This window comes from Haliotis asinina, chromosome 13 (assembly GCF_037392515.1).
Source record: "Haliotis asinina isolate JCU_RB_2024 chromosome 13, JCU_Hal_asi_v2, whole genome shotgun sequence".
In the NCBI taxonomy this organism is placed as follows: Eukaryota; Metazoa; Mollusca; class Gastropoda; order Lepetellida; family Haliotidae; genus Haliotis; species Haliotis asinina.
In genome coordinates, this window is record NC_090292.1 from 51,396,520 (window position 1) to 51,419,158 (window position 22,639).

General features: G+C 41.6%; 1 protein-coding gene across 4 annotated transcripts in view; it reads left to right on the forward strand.

Annotated features, from left to right (window-relative positions):
- The window catches only part of LOC137260033 (talin-1-like), a 134,061-nt gene that overhangs the window by 54,667 nt on the left and 56,755 nt on the right, over positions 1-22,639 (forward strand). For all 4 annotated transcript variants that reach the window (XM_067797716.1, XM_067797719.1, XM_067797717.1 and 1 more), the window contains 19 exons: positions 942-1,039; positions 5,299-5,428; positions 6,096-6,245; positions 6,479-6,621; positions 7,719-7,846; positions 7,965-8,028; positions 9,637-9,741; positions 10,499-10,588; positions 11,313-11,378; positions 11,997-12,098; positions 12,699-12,775; positions 13,427-13,607; positions 17,291-17,431; positions 17,974-18,134; positions 18,628-18,775; positions 19,588-19,692; positions 20,118-20,285; positions 21,206-21,421; positions 22,493-22,606. In XM_067797716.1, coding sequence (XP_067653817.1) covers positions 942-1,039; positions 5,299-5,428; positions 6,096-6,245; positions 6,479-6,621; positions 7,719-7,846; positions 7,965-8,028; positions 9,637-9,741; positions 10,499-10,588; positions 11,313-11,378; positions 11,997-12,098; positions 12,699-12,775; positions 13,427-13,607; positions 17,291-17,431; positions 17,974-18,134; positions 18,628-18,775; positions 19,588-19,692; positions 20,118-20,285; positions 21,206-21,421; positions 22,493-22,606 — 2,387 coding nt within the window. The remainder of the gene's footprint in view (positions 1-941; positions 1,040-5,298; positions 5,429-6,095; positions 6,246-6,478; positions 6,622-7,718; positions 7,847-7,964; positions 8,029-9,636; positions 9,742-10,498; positions 10,589-11,312; positions 11,379-11,996; positions 12,099-12,698; positions 12,776-13,426; positions 13,608-17,290; positions 17,432-17,973; positions 18,135-18,627; positions 18,776-19,587; positions 19,693-20,117; positions 20,286-21,205; positions 21,422-22,492; positions 22,607-22,639) is intronic.

A 22,639-nucleotide genomic window follows, 5' to 3' on the forward strand; every position in this document is an offset into this window, starting at 1 on the left:
GTCTGCTTTAGAATTGATCTCCAGTAACCCATGCTTGTCATAAAAGGCCATTAACGGGAGAGAGTAGTCATTGTCATTGACTCAGTTGATACATGTCGATACTGATGATTTTGATCCATGGATTATCTGGTCCAGGTTTGAGTGTTTACAGACCGCTGTCGTATGGCTGGAAAATTGCTGAGAGTGGAGTCAAACTTAACTCACTCACTCACCAACATTTCCTGGTGCCTTATAGTAATGAGCTATATTGTGGTGTTTAACCAAGGAGGCATGATAATTGCTTGACAAGGTCAGATCCATTTGTCTATAGTGTGTTTCTGGTGAGCAAAAAAAACCATATCATTAAGACTGACTCAGTACTGTGGTCATGATCACTGAAGTAGAGGGTTCGATGTCATACAGGGATGATTGCTCATTATATGAATCACTGGATTGTCTGGTCTAGACTTGATTCATTACAGGCCGCCGTCACTTGATCTTGTCACAGAGTGGCTGGAATGATGCCAGTGTGACGTAAAACCCAACCCAACCTATCTCAACTGATTCTACCTGTGTGTTGACCGGTTTAGCTTGAGCTGTAGGTTGCGGGCTCATAGCCAGATATAGCTTTAAAGCCCCTGTCACACTTTTGCTTGTATCACATGCTTATAAGTTCCTTATAAAACATTTTCAGTGTGCAGCCAAATGCTCAAAATTTACGTACTTTTTATTACTTCAGCTTGCATGCCATAAAACGTAAAACCATTGAGATGCTTACAAGGTGTGTATTGTGCTTACGACTGTGCAAGTCACGAGGAATTAAGATACGGAGAAGTGTGACAGGGCCTTCATGGACAGTTCTTGCAGCAGACCGAGGGGTTCAGATTGAGCTGTATGTTGAGGGTACCATATTAGAGGAAGAGTTTGCCCAGTAGGTTGTTTCATAATCTGTTTTATTGCAGATACAGATTTTGGACTGTTTCTCGCTGATGAGGACCCTAAGAAAGGGGTATGGCTAGAGCAGGGCCGCAGTTTGGAATACTACCTTTTGCGGAATGGGGTAGGTGTTGTAACAGTGCCGCAGTCATCTAACTAATATTACCCACAGGTCTTGCCTTTTCAACGGCGATGGGGTAGAGGAGTGTTTAACGTGGCATTTCTTTTTGGGCGCTAAAGACTTGGGTTTGATTCCCTTTGTCGGTATGACATAGGGACCCAGTCTCTTGTGTCCTGCTCCGTGATATTGATAGAATGTTGCTGAAGGTGGCATAGTACCATACTCCTGCTCTCTTATATCTATCAAGAGATTGTTAACCTAGGGACAGTGACATGTTGTTATGTGCAAATTAAACTGTTGAACAAAATGGTCACCAGATCGTCAGCAAATGAAGTGGGAGATTTAGCCCACTCAGCCAGTTTTGCTTCCAGATAAAGTTCAAGTTTGACCACCAGTTGTCATGTGAAATCTTTGAAGGGCATTTAGAAGTGAAATACATAAGAATGAAGATTTTCATGGATATCAACTTCTTTATTATGAGAACACGTTTCGGGGTTAATGCTTACTCCTTCATCAGGTGAATGAGAATGGGGTACAGAGCGATATTTATATATACAGGTAAACAATAACAAGTGGAATGAGTAAACAAAAGCTGGAAGCACTGATAACAATGAAAGAAGCCAGTGGTAAGATTATGTGGGGATTAAGGACGTACATGATTGGGGATTATGGAAGGAAGCCAATGGTGATGACATACACATGATTGGATGAGGATTAAGGATTATGTACATGATAGGGAAGATGATAAAGGATGTACACGGGTGGCTTGGCTATATATTGGCACACTGTTGTGTAAACACTAATGAATTACAATAGATTTAATGTACACAGATAGAAGAGATTAATTTATCAACAAGTCCCAGGCACATTTGTCATGTGTATGAGTGATTTGGTACCTCAATGTGACAATGTGGGTTTGAATCCTGGATGGGACGCAGCCCTAAATAGTCCTAGAGTCAGTACTTCACTGAGAAAGTATGATCCCAGATACGGCTTACATTGTGTCGGAGCACCTTCTGAATGATGGCGTTTATTCGCTTTTTGCTGATCTGATCCAGGCTGGCTGTGCATGGGCCGACTAATACATATACAACTGCTGATGTGAACATTGATTCACAGAGTTTCAGTATCTACATTCTTGCCAGCCTGTTACCACATGGTACATATGCCACATCAGTCAGGGTTAATGTACAGGGTTAATGTACAGGGTTAATCTAACCCTAGGTTCCCAGTCGTACCATTTCTCTGTCATCATAAAAGAAGTTATTTGTTGAACAAGTGTGTGTTGGGATTAATAAATGAAGACAACATGTTTTACTGTGCTTACATCTGGCTTCCATCCCACACTAAGTAGTGTGTCACTATTTGCTGACATCTTTATTTTGTAATGAATGATAATTGACAGTAATAGATATACCCTAAGTTGGTTTATTGATACAGGAAAGCAGGTTACTACAGAGCTGTGTAGATGCATGTTCTCAACTATCAAACAGACGGCCATCTGGTGTCTGCTATCTGCGTCTGCTCTTTGCATCTGCTCTCTGAATCTGCTTAACACATCTGCCATAAATATCTGCAAAAGGAGGAATGTTTCTGTGAAATGCAAGAAACAGGTATTTTGGGGATGGCTCCATGTTTTGAATATTGACTGCTTGTGTAAGGATGTGTGTTCTTGTTGTCTAAGTGCTTTAGCAGTGGTGAAGACATCATAGGAAAATGTCACAAAAAGGTGTATTACAGGAAGTACGGACAGAATTTAATACACATGTAGAACAAAAATGTCACGAATGAAACATGATGATGTTACCAGGAAGCTCAGAAGTGGAACTTTGTCTTTTATGACCATTGATGAATATGAATGGCAAGTGTGGTGTTGATGTCTCATCAGATTATGTTGGGAGTGCCTGCAGTGTCCATACTGAAATGTGGCAGTTTGAGTATTTTGTCAAAATCTGCTAGGATAATTCTGACTTCATGTTCACTTGGACAGAAATGATTTAGATAAATACAAAACTGGATGTTTCAGTATATGCTCTGATAAAAAGGTGCATTATTCTTTTCCAGTTTATGAAGGCTAGCAGTCACATCAGTAAACCAGGGACTACATTGTGTATTTCAGATTGAAAGTAGCACTGAAAGTACATTGATGCCTTTGGTGTCAATCACTGGTTTATCTGGTCCTGATTGGATTTTATCTTCACTGATGTCATTTTATCTGTAATCTTGTCGATTGTGACATTAATAGACAGGCACCAAGAGCAGGAATGGGTTTGCTTGAATTAGGGTGGTATTTTTCAAAGCAAAATGTGCAAAATGGAAAATATTGCAATTTTCATCATATTCCCATCTTCCAAATACTAATGTCAATGTTACTTGAGCAACAGCCATTGGACCACTGTGATAACAAAGGAAAAAATGTATTTTACGAAAAGTAGATCAAGGCTTGTTATCATTTTCGATCCCGGAGATTGATAATCATGAACTGAATTTTGTAATCCACTCACTATTCCACCGATGAACAAGTCTTATACTCTGGTTGAACCTTAAGTTCTTTGTTTTTATGCCACTGCCATATATGGCATGGATATGAGTTCCTTTTGTTGTTAACAGCTCAACTTGAAAACCATTTGATATCTTTTAACAGATATTGACAGATATATGAGACAGATCTTGAAGTGGTGTCTTTTGCTGTTTGCAGTTAATGGCATATATATTTTTCACGATTTCCACTGAAATTATTCAAACTTCAAACATTAAATAACTGTCAGATGATTTGTCCTTTCAAATATATGGGGGGCCAGGGGGATATGTCATCTTGTGATGACTCTTGTTCAGTTTCCTTGCTGAAGGATAAAACCCCAACATTTACATTAGTAAAAATCAATGAATAAAAGATTGGAGCTTGACCAAGAGGCATTAATTGTTTCCTCACCGTACCAAACAAAATATACTGTTAATGGAATGTAAAAGAAATCTCAGTTTCTTGATGAAATGATTTTTTTATTTGCTAGCCAAGGCTGCAAGATAAATCCCAGAGGTTAGAACAAATTAATCACAAGCAATAAAGGAAGACTGAAACTTTGCCAACTCTTTAGAGTAGTACTTCATTCAGCTGGTTTGCTGTCCTAAGTGTTGACCTGTGTGCAGCTTCTGACAGTAGTACTTCATTCAGCTCATTTGTGTTGACCTGTGTACAGCAATGGCGAATCCTACCATGTATTGAGGAAGAAGTATACAACAGTGACATTAATAGAGGATATCCTGGAGGACACATGCTTCCTGACCAACCATTGTTCTAGGCCATTGTTACACGTAAAATATGCTTTGAGTAGATAATATTTTTGACTGTTAGACAAGTGTCTGCAGTTTGCAAGTCTTGGCTGGACTTGCTGTTGTAGCATAGTTTAGACTTTAGTAACAGATACGAACATTTCTATGAATGGAGCTGACAGTGAGTGGAAAAATGGTACTTGTTGATAATGTGGAATGTGTTGTATATCGTTTGTCTCTGTGTGATTGTGTTGTCAGGAGTATATCGCTCATGGAGTAGTCAAAGCTGACATGTTTCATCCAGTACATGGGATGTGGCAACATTATCTGTTAGATACTTCTGTTAACACATACATTGGCTAACTCACCTGACTTGGATTATAAAACATATTGTTGATGTCACAGATTGATTTATCAGTGGATTGCTGTGATTGTGATGGCATTACTTGTAATTATGATGTTGATTCTGTTACTGATGATCTTTGTGTAGTTGATGCTGTTACTGGTAATGGTGATGTAGCTGATGATGTTGACTCTTTTACTGGTGATATTGGTGGTGTAGCTGATGTTGACTCTTTTACTGGTGATATTGGTGGTGTAGCTGATGTTGACTCTTTTACTGGTGATATTGGAGGTGTAGCTGATGTTGACTCTTTTACTGGTGATATTGGTGGTGTAGCTGATGTTGACTCTTTTACTGGTGATATTGGTGGTGTAGCTGATGTTGACTCTTTTACTGGTGATATTGGAGGTGTAGCTGATGTTGACTCTTTTACTGGTGATATTGGTGGTGTAGCTGATGATGTTGACTCTTCTACTGGTGATATTGGTGGTGTAGCTGATGATGATCATTCTGTTACTGATGATGTTGGTGGTGTAACTGACGATGATTGTGATTTAACTAATGGTGTAGGTAGTGTGACTGAGGACAGTGATGATGATGATGATGATGATGATGATGATGATGATCTAACTTGTCGGTGTTGTTGCAGGATCTGCTAGAGTACAAGAAGAAGCAGCGTATCCTGAAAGTGCGGACGCTGGACGGGGCCCTGAAGACCCTGCAGGTGGATGACAGCCACACAGTCGGGCAGCTTATGATCACCATCTGCACCAGGATGGGTGAGTTGCATCTTCTATACATGGACAACCTCTACTCGTGGGGAATGGATGGTCTGGGTGGCTTCGTGACATTTTTGACTGAACAACATTGCACCTTGACTGCACTGGACATTGTCATTTTGTCAAGCTTTGATTTGTCTGGTTTAGACTTGATTATTTACAGTCTGTATGCATCAATCACTCTATCACTCACTCAAACAGTCACTCGAACACTCGATCGCCCAAACACTCAATCACTCTATCACTCAAACACTTGATCACTCACTCGAACACGCAATCACTCTATCACTCATTCACACAACCACTTACTCAAACACTCAATCACTATCACTCACTCACTCAACCACTCACTTGCTCGCTCAAACATGCGATCAGTCTATCACTCACTCACTTGAACACTTGATCATTCTCTAACTCACTCGAAGACTCAACCACTCTTATGACTCACTTGACTCTTGAACTCTTGATCACTCTATCTCTCACTCATTCAAACACTTGCTCACTCACTCGCTCACTTGAACGCATGATCACTATCACTCTCAAACATTTGATCACTTGGTCACTTGCACAACCACTCACTCACTTGAATACTCAATCACTATCACTCACTCGAACACTTGATCACTCTATCACTCACTCACTTACACACCCATACTCACTGTTACAGGTATCACCAACCACGAGGAGTACTCCCTGGTGCGTGACCTGCCAGATGATGAAAAGGAGAAAACGCTGACACTGAAGCGAGACAAGTCCATCGCTAAGGACCAGAAGAAGCTTGAGGAGATGAAGAAGAAGCTCCACACTGATGATGAAAGTAGGTCAAATTGGCAGAGTGGCACATGTAACAGGCTCCTTCACTGTAGGCTGTCACAACTCGTAAACCCTTCTGGTTCATGGTAGGGAGTTCACTATAATAACATCAGAAAGAATAAGAACTCAATGGTCTGGCTTATCCTTGAGGTCTGTTGTGTAGGAATCTTAGAACTCCTAAACCTTATAGCATTTGTCACCATGGATATGACAAGGACTTCTCAACTTGCGTTCCAGTGAACTGGCTAGACCACAGCAAGACACTGAGGGAACAGGGCATCGACCCCAATGAGATACTGCTGCTGAGAAGGAAGTTCTTCTTCTCCGATCAGAACGTCGACGCACGTGACCCCGTCCAGCTCAACCTCCTCTATGTCCAGGTGAGGCTCTAGCTCTGCTCCAGTCATTTGAGAGATCACTAACATCTGTGAAATACATTATAAATATGACTGTATTCTGAAGTAGGTTCTTTCTGTGGCAGTATTTTGCAGTAGACATCCTGTCTTTATTCATATTTAAGACTTAGGCCAGCTAAGTGATTGGGTGTTCACTCATAACATCAAATTCCTTGGTCCCTGCAGGAGTACAATGTGTGAAGCCCATTTGTCGGATTCCTTCACATGATATTGCTGAAACATTGCTACAGATCTGACAAGTGGCTAAAACCTTTGGCTGTGGAGTAGACAGTTACTGGTTTGCATCCCCAAAAAGGTGGTACTTCTTTGTGCCTGGAAGCAGACATTGAAATATGAGTTAGCGACTGGGAGGTTGTATATTCTGTCTAAATGATGCATCCATGTTGAACTGAAGCACACTTTAATTGGCTTGCAGTGAAAAACAAGGGGTAGTTGTTGCCCTCTGGTTAAACATTCTGCTGTTCATACCAAAGGCTAAGGTCCAATTCTCTACATGGGTAGAATGTGTGAAGATCTTTTCTGGTTTTCCCTCCTGTGAATTGCTGGAATTGCTAAAAGTGGCATAAGACCATGCTCACTATAAAATCAAGAAAGTTCTGGACAAGTACAAACAGACACATCCAGTGGTATTGTTCAAGAAAGTTCTGGACAAGTACAAGCAGACACATCCAGTTGTTTTGTTCAAGATAGTTCTGGACAAGTACAAGCAGACACATCCACTGGTACTGTTCAAGAAAGTTCTGGACAAGTACGAGCAGACACATCCAGTGGTATTGTTCAAGATAGTTCTGGACAAGAACAAGCTGACACATCCACTGGTATCGTTTAAGAAAGTTCTGGACAAGTACAAGCAGACACATCCACTGGTACTGTTCAAGAAAGTTCTGGACAAGTACGAGCAGACACATCCAGTGGTTCTCATGTTGTTAAATGTTTATCTTACTGATTCTTGTTGATAGTGAATAATGTATCTCGGGGTAAGGATCTTTCCTAATGTAGACAAGTGCTGATGATATGTGGTATAGATGATGATGTTCACTATGATGGTGTTGTCTCCACAGTCCCGTGACGCCCTGCTGAACGGCACCCACCCTGTGAGTCAGGAAGAGGCAATACAATTTGCAGGGTTGCAGTGTCAGATACAGTTTGGTGACCATGTCGACTCTAAACACCGACCAGGCTTCCTAGAGTGAGTTGTTTTCTACTTTACTTCAATCCAAACACATGATGGGATGTTTGTATATGTAGATGACTGTGGAGGGCATTCAGTGATTACATTTACCTTAATATGCCATTTCTTGTTCCAGCCTGAAAGAATTCCTGCCAAAGGAATATATGAAAATCAAAGGAGTTGAAAAGAAGATTTACGTTGTAAGTAGTATGCTCTTTTGTTTCCGAAGATAGACTTACTGTGAGTAAATTTCTGAAGTAAATTGATTTCACAAAGCCATTTAGAGAGTGGTCAAATGTAACATCTGTCATATTTGGGCTTATACTTTCTTAGTAAAGTACAAATTCTAGTACTTTTTTGGGTGAGTCCCATCTGGGATTCAAACCCGCACCCTCAGAATCAGGCACCTAAGCCGCTCAGCCACCGCGACTTTCACGAAAAAATGGAAGTCAGACAACTGGTAGTCTAGACTGCATACTTTGTGTTCCCCTTTGATAACTGTAAAATGGCACGACTCCCACAGCCAAAAGCTATGATTACACAATGCCATTTAGAAAGTGGTCAAATGGAACATATGTCATATTTGGGATTACACTTTCTTAGTAAAGTGCACATACTAGTACTTTTTGGTTGAGTCCCATCTGCGACTTCCACAAAAATGGAAGTCGGACAACTGGTAGTCTTAAGTAAATTCTTTATCTGTAACCTGAAGAGCGATTGACAGGACTATGAGTACCCCATTGGACTCAGTTCTCATAATACTGTCAATTTGTCTTTAATCATGATCTCGAGGATAAAACATGCTCTGAACTCAAGTTAAGTCAAGTAAGAACTATGTTAGTTTGCCTATGGGATTATCATAACGTAGCTGATGTCTCTTTCCTCCAGCCCAAACCCAACCATTGTCTCCTACACCCATCCTGATTTAGCTTTTGAGACGACCCCTACTACCTGTTTTGTTTTATAGTGATACTGAGACTCTGTGGCAGCTACTTCCTTAATAGTTTCAGCATCAAAGTTATTATGTTTTACAACAGCTATCGTTCATAATGAAGTTAAGTCCAATTTCAAAATGGGGATTTAAGAACTGCCCATTGTAATGCAAAATCATTGCACACTAATTTGCACAAAACCATGGTCTGTTCCAAATAAGTACATTGCTCATTTTTGCACTAATTATTCCTCAGTAAAGTCCTTTTTTCACATTTCCTATCTCCCTACCCTGGATCTGTAGTTAGGCTGAATTTCCTTGTAACAGATATTTCACACTTTTGCATATTGACTGCACAAATTGTAGAGATAAACATGAATTTTTTTTTTTTTTCTATGTCCAATTGTACTATAATGCAACACCACTCCATCATAGGTGAATACGAAGTGAATTCACATACCTTTTTCTGAAGGGTGCATGGAGAGAATCCCACCCAACCATAGGTGAGGAAGACAAAGAGAACCCCATTCTGGTTGACATTCCCACACCACCATAACAGGCACCAACCCACCGACACCCCAACCCCAACGACACCCCCTTCTGACCCCACCGACAACCCCAGCACTCACCGACAATGTCACTACAACCCCACCCCAGCCCCACTGACAACCCACCCCAACCCGACTGGCAACCCCGACAACAACTTCAACGCAAGAAAACCCAAAGACAACCAAACCCCCACCAACAACTTCACCGACAACCCCACCCCATCCCTTCCTACAACCCCACTGAAAACTCCTCTGACCTTACTTTTAAATATGTTTGCATCCCTCATAAACTGTTGACACTGTTTCCTAACCTCACTGTGGTATTTCAGGAGCATAAGAAGTGGGCGGGCATGTCCGAGATTGAGTCCAAGGTCAAGTACACCCACTTGTGTCGTTCTCTCAAGACCTACGGTATCACTTTCTTCCTGGTCAAGGTCAGTGTAACTCAAACACAATTAGTTTGTAATATGTGAATCATAAAGAATCGATTAAATGTAATGATTGTTTCCTGGCTGACATTTTTCACCTGTCACCCGATAGCAAGGTTTCATTATTGAGTGACCAGTCCTCTAAGGCATGGGAATAGACTGTGTGGAGGTATGTCACTTGTTTTAATCTGCGGTTACAGTCTTCAGCAACCCATGATTGCTTTGCCGTAAGAGGCAGCTAACAGGACTTGGTAGTCAAACATGTGTTAGGATAAGTCTCAGTGACACATGCTTGTCAGGCTGTTAATCGCCTGTTATAACAAGCATGTGTTAGGATAAGTCTCAGTGACACATGCTTGTCAGGCTGTTAATCGCCTGTTATAACAAACATGTGTTAGGATAAGTCTCAGTGACACATGCTTGTCAGGCTGTTAATCGCTTGTTATAACAAGCATGTGTTAGGATTAGTCAGGCCGTTAGTCACCTTTTGTCACAAGCGTGGGTTATTGAGACCAATCCTAACTCAGATCACCCCATGTTGCAAGTGATTGTAATTGTGTTGATGTTCACGTTGCAAGTGATTGTAAATGTGTTGATGTTCACGTTGCAAGTGATTGTAATTGTGTTGATGTTCACATTGCAAGTGATTGTAATTGTGTTGATGTTCACGTTGCAAGTGATTGTAATTGTGTTGATGTTCACGTTGCAAGTGATTGCAATTGTGTTGATGGTCATGTTGCAAGTGATTGTGTTGATGTTGCAGGAGAAGATGAGGGGGAAGAATAAGCTGGTCCCGAGGCTGCTGGGCATCACGAAGGACAGTGTGGTGCGAGTGGACGAGAAGACCAAGGAGGTGGGTGTGTCCAGGATTCTAGGGTAGACAGTTTCCTACAAGCACAGAAAAGTGCATCACTGTCAGTCGAATTTTCACCAAAACCTTCAAGCTTGCCAATCTGAATATGTCACTATCCTTGTCATTCAAAGTGACTGAATGGAGTGGGAACTGTGTCATCAGGGCTTCACATGGACATGACAAAGCCTGACATTGGACATTTTTGGTCTTGGAAAGGCCCTTATTGCTGGGATTTGCTCTAAAAAGTCTCTACATTTTGCGTAACATGTCAAGTTATGATTACATTTGGTCATAATGTCAGTCACAGGTTTGTGTAGTTTGACAGTGGGATATTTATGTTTGTGTAAGTTTTTGATGTCATTCAGATTAGTGCTGTGTTAATGGCAGAATTCAAAATGAAAGGACCCCAAAATCATCAGACAGGGAAAACTAAACCAATTTCACAGGCATTGTCACAAAGTATTTTATCCAGTGTATCAGGTCATGTCTAGAGACATGGTAGCAATTAGAGTTACATAGGTACATTTTTGACTTGACACATTCACACGCTAATTTTCCTCACCAAAATGTTCGATTGTTTTGGAATTTTTACTAAATCTATGTCTGCTGCTACTGTAGTTTGGTGTCTGTGATCAGTATACCACCAGATATAAGATCTCATCTACAGACTCCATGGAGTTGTGTCCAGCTGGGTGTCTCCATACTCACTCAGGTTTTGTTTCAGATCATGAAGACCTGGCCGCTGACCACTGTCCGCAGATGGGCAGCCTCTCCAAACAGCTTCACCCTGGTCAGTACACACTGACCACCTGTTGTATCTCATAGCCTTGGAGCAGCAAGCCAATCTTACATAGGCGTCCATCTTTTGTTGGGAGTTATAAGGCTTGAATTTCATAACTTTATTGGAAGCAAATAGGAGTTTGCATCATTGTTATGGCTGGCTGAAATGATTGACAGTCATTAGCTGGAAGAATTATTAAGTTATTGACATTAAAATGGTAGCATCTAAAAAGTATGAAGAAATGAAATACCCATCTTCATGGATGACGGCTTTGTGTTTATTACATAGAACGACTTTTCAATGTTGATACATGCGGAACTTGCTCTGTAATGATGATTACACTTCATGAGTTTATTCTAGTCGCTGCTATCTTTGGTATTACCTATGAAGGAAGGAGGACATGGGGTGGCAAAGGCTGAACAATTATGTAATTAGTACAACTCAGGAAAGATAATCGTTCATTCCCCAATCCTACGTTACTTTTTAAGTCTTTTTGAGAGCTGAAAATGTTTGTGTTTCATAAACATCAGTGTAGGGAGTTGTTATGAGTTTTGATATATTCGCCAGTTAACGCCTGTAGCCAGGTGTTCAAGAGTTGTCCTGTAAAGTTTGTGTTGTGTCCTGCAGGACTTTGGTGACTACTCTGATACCTACTACTCCGTGCAGACAACGGAAGGGGAGCAGATCTCACAGCTCATCGCTGGATACATTGACATCATCCTAAGGAAGGTCAGTCTGTCTAACAGTAGTTGCAGCTGCCCTGACCCAAGGATTCAGTGAATCATTAACACTTTGAGATGTGCGTGACTTGGCTCTCTTGCATGAACTGACAGATAGCAGGGATTGGAAAAGAGAACTTTGATAATGGGCCGTTTTCAGGATTATTAACCATTTCCTGAATTTTGAATGGACCACTGCCCTTGTATCAATGGTAAACTTTCTAACATGCAAAATGACCCAATGCCCCTGCCTTTCCCAATCCCTGTGATAGGCTGAAAACTCATGCATTTGACACTCAGCAATTGTACACAACTTGAAATTATGCAAATTTAATATTGTAAGATCAGTTAGATCATGTAAATAGGGTTATATCAGTGTTTACATATAATAATGAAAAGGTTACCTAGTGATAATTTGAAAATATTCTTGTTGTCCTTCAGGAGAAAGATAGTGCTGAGATGTGCTTAAGGAATGGTGTGGTGATTAAAAGTGGTGTGGAAACATCAGTCGTGTTATGACCAAGTGTGGAACTGCACATTAGAAACATGTTGTCATGTGGGTTACTTAGAGGTGTATCATTTGTCATGGTAACGCTTTATTGATTTTCAGAAAAAAGCAAAGGACCACCTTGGTCTTGATGGAGATGAGAACTCGATGATGATGGAGGACAACGTACTTCCGGCAAAGTGAGTAACTGTGCCTACACCATGCCAGCTTTACTACAGCACCACGCCTACCACCACGCCTACACCACAACACCACCATGACCATACTACAACAGCATGACTACACCACAACACCACCACGGCTACACTACAACACCACGCCTACACCACAGCAGCACCACACCTACATCATAACTGCACCATGCTTACGCAACCCCACAACAGCACCTTGCCTACACAACAGCACCATGCCTTCACCTCTGTTGCATCACAACAGCACCTTTCCTACACCATGCCTACACCACAACAGCACCATGCCTACACCTTGGCTAGATCACAATACCATGTCTACACCTTGGCTACATCACAACAGCAGTATGCCTACACCTTGGCTACATCACAACAGTATGCCTACACCTTGGCTACATCACAACAGCAACAGCTCATCACTTCAAAACCATACATACACTGCACCTAAACTATGTCTAGGTGTTTTACCATGCATACACCACAACTGTACACCACAACTGTACACCATGCCTACACCAGTGTCTAGAGCACCACTGTTCTCTCATGTTATTGCTGTTGCCAGTGTGATGTTAACCATTATCTTTATCCCCCAGCGTAACAGGAATTAATACCACATGCCTGACTGTGTTTCTACTTTACCAGGGCAACCATCATCCAGCACCAGTCGTCCAACGTGTCCCACCCCCAGTCCGGGTCTGTGGCGATCCCTGCGGTGCTGCGTGACGGGGGACAGGGGGAGTCAACGTTTGGGATGGGGAGCATGCAACAGGTTCAGTCCTCGCACGTGACAAATCTCGCACATGCTGGACATGCCGCCCCTCATGTTAGTAGTCGCCTCTCGGGAATGTGTGTGTAACCCAGGCAGCCATGTCTACTGTTATGTATACATGGTAGGGGCTGGAGGGAGCTGACTCACAACCCTTACCATGGATATACTCATCAGTAGATCGGTTGCTCATTTTAACCCTCTGAGTGGATATAAAACTTTCTCTGTTAAATTTTACTGTTGAAATTCAGGCTGTTATTGAGAGAAATCTGTTAGGTTTGCTGTTTTGCAGTCATGGCTGTTCGAAAAATTGTATGATATCAGAGATATGTCTGACATGAAAATCAAGCCCACTCAGAGGGTTAGTCACTTGTACACAGCAAAACTCAGGCTGTCCTTCATTTTGGGAGTATTTGAAGCATATTTATGCATTTTCTTGAAACTGGTTTCCAAAATCTTTTTGTTGACCCTAAAATTGTGACATATCCAACTCATGAAGACATGATTCTATATCTTTGACCTGAGTCTTGTGTGTTGATTACTACTGATTTCATGCATAATGATGAATTAGACAATGTTCTTACAGATCTTCAGAAAAGTATCAACTTTCTTGTGAATATTGAAGTAGATGTGTTGAAAAACTGTGTTCATTTTCTCAGATGCTATGACATTCTTTTCTTCTGTTACGCTTTGTTTTTGAAATATTTTGTGTGTTGTTGCTTTGTTGGAGCAGGCAAAATGTGTTTGACTGAGATAAGTATATGATCATGAAAAGAGAGTTTAAGAATGACAAGTGGTTCCTGAACGTGGGTTAACACGTATCTTAGTGTTGGCTGAAAAGAGAGTTTAAGAATGACAAGTAGTTCCTGAAAGTGGGTTAACACGTATCTTAGTGTTGGCTGAAAATGTTGCTGCATATGTGGGCTAAAACATTGACCCAGAAGTTGAAATGTTGTCATGGACTTTGTTAAAGTTGCACAGAAAGTTGGCTTAAATGCCTTAATTGGGAGTAAGTGTGGTCTCATAGTGTCTGAAATTTTCCTGAGAAGTGGGATGAAAGGTTGTTGTAGATGTGGTCTGGAAGTTCACATTTTTGTCATAGACTTTGTTGGAAAGTTACATTAGGAGTGGCTTCAAGTTGCTCAAGATCTTGTTTGAAGTCTTGCATTTGGTGTAAAGGTTGCCCCCAAGTGAGTTTGAAATTTATCCAAAAGTGGATTTAAAAGTTGGCCCAAAGAGGTTTTAAAAATTATTCATAAGTTGGTTTAAAAGGTGCCTGAAAGTGGGTTTAAGAGTTCCCCCTAAAGTTGGTTTAAAAGGTGCCCAAAAGTGGGTATAAGAGTTCCCCCTAAAGTTGGTTTAAAAGCTCAAAAGTGGGCAAAGATACCCTTCCTGTGAGTAAAAAGGTGTCTTTATGGGCTAAAGAGTTTTCTAAAAGCTGGTTAAACAGATGCCATTGAAATTTTTTGAAAGTTGCCTTAAGGTGGGTTCAAGCAGCCAAGGCTTGACTTCTGTATTGGTAAACACAAGCTTCTGCAAGCTCTCATAGTGATCCAGGACATTAGCTTGCATATATCTATAGCTCTCTCTGTGGTAGGGGGAGTAACTCTGTCTAGCTTTAGCTTCCAGCAGCCTTCAGCACCATGTCTGGTAACCATGGAAACAGTAGCTATGTATTCTCTAGCTGTATGCCTGTGGTGTGAGTAACCTGCATGAATGCAGACATATATGTGACAGCTTCGTAGTTAGATGATGGACTTCTTGAGGGCCCTCTGCACAAAGTTGTTGTAGTGCTATGACTTTTGTAACCCTGTAAGAGTTACGTTGGATGTGGTGCAACAATTGCTTTCTGCAGGTGGGCCAAGATGGGATGTGCCCTTCAGAGGCATGTGCCTTAGAGAGGGAGTGCCCCACAGTGACATATCTTGATTATCCACCATATTAAACAGAGCTTGAAATTAGGAGTGAGTAGCTGAGTTTACTTTTATGCCATTTTTAATAATATTCCAGCAATATCATGGCAGGGGACACACGAAATAGACTTCACATACTGTACCCATGTGAGGAATCGAACCAGGAGTTAGGTATGACAAGCGAGCACTTTCACCATGGCTACCCTACTGCCCTCAATTGACCAGTATCAGGAGTGAATGGCTCCTTACGTTGCTTTATCCTAACTGAAACGTATTGTGAAGAAAGTTCTGAAAATTCAGTATTTGGCTGAACATGAGTCAAGAAGCATTGCCTCTATCTTTAATTCTCAGCCCAGCAGAGCTAAAATAGGTCCCAGTGACCTTGTTTACAGTTTTTCAGTCACATGCTGAGTGTTGATGCTCAGGATATCAATCACTGGATCACCTTAGCCAGTCTCAAACGCCATCATTTAGCTGAAAAACAACAACATTCTGTACTGTTTTAAAATTTGGAATTGTGAAGTAATGACAAGACAGTCAACCTTGATTTAATTCAGGTTAGAGTTGATCTACATGTAATTTGTTGCCTACTCTTCTGATGTGTGTCCTTGTAAGTCTTTCTTGGATACCCATGTTTCGTACCTTCACTCTGAATTGATACCCTCGTTTGGTACCAGTGTTTAATACCCTCATTTGGTACCTTCTTTAGGTTCCTCCCGGCTGTGTGCTTGACCTGTTATGAATGCTGTCTAACAAATGTTAATATGTTCAACTGTAAATCTGTTAACGCTCATGGACCATATGCACAAAATAGATATAGTTCTTCGATGTCATAACTCATCTACAAAACCTCACTTTGTACAGGTGGTGCTGTTGTATGGTAATGCTGAAGGGCCATGTGTACAAACATGTCATAGATTTTACAACATTATTACTTGTGTTTCAACATTCAGCTATGACCACTTTGTACAGATGGTCCTGTATGTGTATCAGTATTCATGGACCATATGCAGAAAGTGGTTATAGCTCTATGACATCATTATCCCCCTACTGCAATAGTTGTAGCTAGAATCACTTTGTGCAGATGGTCCTGTCAGTGTGTTGTTAAAATGTTGAGTGTACTACTACATCAGTGTTCAGAATGCCTGAAAGGGTTGTTGTGTTGGTTTTAACTAAGCAGAAAGTAGCGATGATGTTGTGCAGGAAGTAGCGATGATGTTGTGCATGGTGTTGATCTCGGTCAGCATGTGTGTTGCAAGTACATGTCAAATTCTGTAGAGAAAACATATAACTAATATAGAGCATTTAGAAAAAATGGTTCATTGTTGAACTCCTCCCCATTTGTACAGTCTGGTATCAGGGATTGTTCTAATATTATTTAGTATGATATAGCATTATAAAGACTTTTACGGTCAAAATGGGAAAAACTCAATTTGAACTCAAAGTTGTCTTTGATTTTGGGGAAAAAAGGCAAATTTTGTGTTCAGTTGGAGATTTTACTTGTGTTAGCTCCACTCTTAGATAGATCCCTTGATTTTCTTATTTTATTGTGAACAGTATTTAAGCATTTAAATATTTATTTAAATGTAGATCAAATTTGTGTTCTTTTTAGTGAAACTTTTTTTGTGATTGTAGATTTTGTTAAATTTAATTTTACTTTTCTTCCTTCACAAATGACGGAACTGAGCATTGTCTTCATTATGAGTAATGGATGTCTAGTGTCTACAATATATTTGTTTGTTCAACAGTACATGCTGCTACTTTTGTAAATAGATTGTGTATCCTGTGTGTATCTGGGGTGTACTGACCAGTTGCTGTCCACTGTAGGGTCAGAACGCCCAGCAGCACGGACTCAACCAATCCCAGAAGGCCTTGCTGACCACTATCGAGGAGGGTCTGTCATCTGTCAACATGGCGCAGACCGATTTACAACAGAGAGCACAGGTGCCCAAGCTCGGATCAGATGCGGTATGTACAGCAGTGCTGGTACCTTTTTGGCTAGAACTGGCTGGGGATAAAAGATCAGGTAGAGTTTAGTAATTGCTGCTGAGAGGAGTTTGTCAGTTTGACTCCTGACTTTCTCTGAAAATGTGCCAATGTTGCAGCATGTATATCATGCATGGTATGTTGGTATCTCAGCAATCTTGACGTGCTTGGTTTCTGCATATCTAGGGGTGTATATTTGAAATTCTTATTGATATATAACGGGACAAATTATTATAGACATGATATGCTTAGATAGGAAGTAAACTGTGGCTATGATGAACTCAAAGGAAACACTAATTTTAGTTCATAAACATAGTCCATTATCAGCAATATGAGTGGTATAAAATATGCTGCAAATGTCTTGGACAAAATAAATAAATGTTATGTATGTCAAATTCTTAAAACGCAAAGAGCAGGGGGAAAAAAACAGCATTTTGTTATATCCATCAGTTCGTTGTAATTGTGTTGTGTTATAAACAAGTAAATTTTACGTCATCTATTGATGAGGCTCCTGCTGTTGCTAGGCATCCAAGAAGTGGCGTGAGAACCAGCTGGATCTCAACAGACAGAAGGTTGGCTCCCAACTCTCCGCCATGAATGCCGCCACGGCACAACTTGTCACGCTCACCTCCGGCAAGGAGGATGAGATCGACTACAACGCTGTCGGCTCTGCCGTCCATCAAATGTGAGCACCGACTTAAAACAGTTTCAACTCAACTCAACTCAACTCAACTCAACTCAACTCAACCACAGCCTCACCTGCAACATACACGAATTTGCATATTGACAATGTTCTCTAATATTTTATCAAGGCCATTAGACACTTGATGCAGCCCTTGCCTTGGACAATTTAAAATAATATTCCCAAACTCCAGCGGAACCAAGACCACTCATATTATGAAAAATACGGAATCTCAAAACAAGTAGTAACCAAGGCAAATTGGACATGAAGGAGGAAGTTTTGTTTGGAAAAGAACAAATTAGCATTTTTTGGAAGGCCCTTAGTCCCCTTCCATTTTGACAAGGTGTCTAGAAATGGCTATTTAAAGAACAGAAAAACTGTTGCAAATGAAGGAATGCTCATGTTCCCGCATGATTTAATCACAGATAAGTATTGTCCTCATAGTCTCTGTCTTATCCCTGAAACTGTGATACTTACATTCCCCCTTTATGTCCAGTTCGTCCAACCTGGGCCAGTTCAGCCGGGATGTCAAGATGGTGGCTGCCCTGCAGGAGGAGAACAATGACAAACTGCTAGATGCAGCACGACGCCTCGCTGGTGCCTTCTCTGACCTCCTCAATGCTGCCACGCCCGCAAATGTTGAGGTAAATATACCCAGGATGCACTGCTTCGTACTTTCCTCCATAAATAGGCTCATTGTAGGCGAACTGACTTGAGTATGATCACATTATCCAATATAATCTATAACATCCATGAAGATCAGGGACAGAATTGATCTTCAGTAACTCATACTAGTCATAAGAGGCAACTAACAGGAATGGGTGGTCAGGCTTGCTGGCTCGGTTGACACGTCATCATTTCCGAATTGGATAGATCGATGCTCATGATGTTGATCACTGGATTGTTTGGTCGTGATTAAATTACTTACAGACTGGCACAGTATGGCTGTATTATTGCCCAATACGGTGTAAAACTAAGCAACCATCCACCAAATGTGGGGTCCATTTTTGGTGTCCCCTACCAAGATATTGGTGAAAAATTACTAAAAACGGTGTAAAAGACAACTTCCCCACTCACTCATTGTACAGCATTTGTTGTGTCAGCCTAAATGAATACTGTGTGCATGAAGCGTATTAAAGTCCACTGATTTGTCGTCTTCTTCCGATAGTCTACTAACAGCATTTAACACCTTGCATAAGAATATCGGTCCCAAATAATATTTGTCGTAAATGGTGCCTTACAGGATCAGGTGGTTGATGAATGTTATCCATGTTGTCATCTTGCATTGAACAGATTCATTGTTCTTAATGTCAATCATGGGAATGTCTGGCCCTCACATTATAATTGAGGACTGACATGAGTGAGATATGCTTGAGTGCATTACTAAACAGTAAACAAAGAGGCAGATCTTAGCTCACTTTTCAAAGATGAAGCTAACTGTGTGTGTGTTTTGCAGCCACGTCAGAATCTGCTGGCAGCAGCCAGTAAGATTGGAGAAGCCAGCCAAGAAGTCATGGATGAGGTTGGCGAGACCACCGAAGACCTGGACAAAGTCTTCCAGGTCAGTACACCTTTGACATGCATGCAAAGTACACCCTTAACATGCACATGAAGTACACCCTGGACATACACGTGAAGTACACCCCAGACATACATACAAAGTACACCATGGACATACATACAAAGTACACCATGGACATACACGCGTAGTACACTCTGGACACCTGGGATACCTAGGACAACCACCAGTCCCCATCATCATAAGCATATGGAAATATCAGAGTATAAGTTCTTAATTTTAACAGGGTTTTTTCTAATGAGCATTTTAAGGCATTGCCTTGGAACAGCAGTTACAAGTTCACTTCGATAACCTTCTCTTTACATCTCCATGATAATTTGTGCGAGTGATTAAAGTGCCTGTTGTTTATGTTCGTTCCATAATACAACTGTTAATTTCTGTTGAAAAATATGTGTGTGTTGTTGCAGGACACGCTGTTGTCGCTGGCCAAGGCTGTTGCTAACGCCACAGCGGCGCTGGTGCTGAAAGCGAAGAATGTAGCCTCCAAGACAGAGGACCAGGGTCTACAGAACAGAGTCATCAGTTCTGCCACGCAGTGCGCCCTCGCAACATCCCAGCTGGTGGCCTGCACCAAGGTACATCTCTCATCTTTACACAGCACTCAAATCTCATCTCACATGAAACATGACATCAGGGAACCAGCTGGTCTGTTACATACATGATCTACCCAGGGTGTGACCTGTGAAGGTCCTGGGTAGAATAGGCCTTCTGCAACTGATGCTTGTCATAAAAGGCGAACGGGATCGGGTGGTCAGGCTCACCGACTTGGTTGACATGTGTAATTGGTTCCCAATAGCGCAGATTGATGCTCATGGTGTGGATCACTAAATTGTCTGGTCTAGACTCAGTTATTTACAGACTGCCGCCAGTATAGCTGGAATGTTGCTGAGAGTGGCATAAAACTAAACTCGCTCACTCACTGCCAGGGGTGTAAAGACTGCTGGCTCAATCCCCAGCTGCATCACAAATCCCTACACAAAAGTTGCTAGAAGATAATCCTTGATGATACAGACTGGGACTTGTTTTCAGGGCCAAAATGACGATCCATGGTTGAATTCATCTTCCATAACCCATGCTTGTTGTAAGAGCCGACTAATGGGATGCAGGTGGTCAGGCTTGCTGACTTGGTTGACACATGCCATCATATCCCAATTGGGACATCGAAGCTGATGATGTTACGTTGTGTGAAGCCCATTTGTGGTGTCCCCTGCAGTGATATTGCTGGAATATTGCTAGAAGCAGTGTAAAACCACACTCACTATCTCTTTCACTCACTCACTAAGGTCCAAAACACAAACGCATTTTAACTTGGAGTAAGTAAGGTGTTCTTGATTTGTCTGAATATTAGAGTCGTAGCCCAGTAACACTGGAGACAGTGCTGCCCATTTCAAGCAAACAGAGAGAGAAACACCCCACACATATGCACCCACTTTGCGTGCTGTACAAGTACACTATGAATGACCACAATTTTAATGCCCATTTCTCGTCACTTTAGGTTGTTGCGCCCACTATTGGGAACCCTGCCTGCCAGGAACAACTAATCGAGGCTGCCAAGCTTGTTGCCAAGTCCGTGGAGGGCATCGTGGAAGCTGCACAGTCTGCTTGTAAGGATGATCACCTGCTTCAGGATCTGGGTGGCGCTGCCACAGCCGTCACCAAGGCTCTCAACGACCTCCTGCAACATATCAAGAAGGCTGCTGCACCAGTTAGGGTTAGTATGTGACTCCCAAGAAAATTGTCCCCGTGAAGATTCTCAAGTAGAATTTGTGCTCAAAAGACATAAAATTGGTGTCTGGTTATGTATGGTAATGTGTTTTGAGCTCAAGTCAAATCAGTTGAAGCTAAGTAGCATTGGTCACAAAGAGAGCTTTAATGGGAGACAGTGTTTGGCTGCTTGACTCCTGAGCATTTGTGGACTTCAGTCCTGCCCCACAACAACATGTTTTATGCTGCCCTCAGGCAAGTGAGTTTGTTCATATATGCCTCTGTTTACCCAGCTGTGAATGGGTACCCACTGGGATAAGTCATGTGACTCTGAATCTTCTAACCTCTCACATGCAGCTGGGGTTATAAGGGATGATAATGTGTTAGTCGTCGTTGCTATTATTTGTATTACTGTATTCAGCAATCTCTGCTTATTGTGAGAGGGGACTTAATGTGCCAGGTAGCCCTGACTTTGTCTCCAGTTTCTTTTGATGTAGATGATATTAATCACTAGATAGTCTTCTTCAGTCTTCATCAGTTACAAACTGTTGTCGTATAACAGAGTTATTGTTGAGTACATCTTTAAAGAAGGCAAAATATAACCTTGGATTTTTTAGCCTCAAGATATATGCTATGACTAAACAACTGTCCACTGTTCCAATCTGCCAAATGTCAGGTTGGTCAATCCGCTTTGTTAGACCCTGGGCCCCATTGTACAAATCACACAGAGCCCTACAGTCATTTGAGTGCATGCTAGGGAATGAGAGATTTAAGTTTAAGGTTGTTGACATCTGCCCTTTGGCTCACTTAAGTACAAAAGGGGCACTGGCGTAGCCACATGGTTAAAGAGTTTGTCTTGTGGTAGACCCATGTCTGTTCCCCACATAAGCCCATATCCCCTATTTCTGGCGTCCCGTGGTGTGTGTTATTGCCGGAATGTTGGTAAAAAGTGGCATAAGACCACACTCGCTCACTTTCATGCAAAAGTTTACAGTGCTGATCTGAATATGTAAGTGCCATCTTTCTAACTTCATGTGTGTTTGTTATGATTATATTATGATCCACTGTTGTATTGCAGGCCAGCGAGCAGCATGAGGAGGCAGTGGACCAGATTATCACCGTCACAGACAACCTATTCAGCAGTGTGGGCGACGCCCATGAGATGGTCAAACAGGCCAGACACCTGGCACAGGTGAGTCAGAATCGTCTCAGCGCTCGTCTTGTA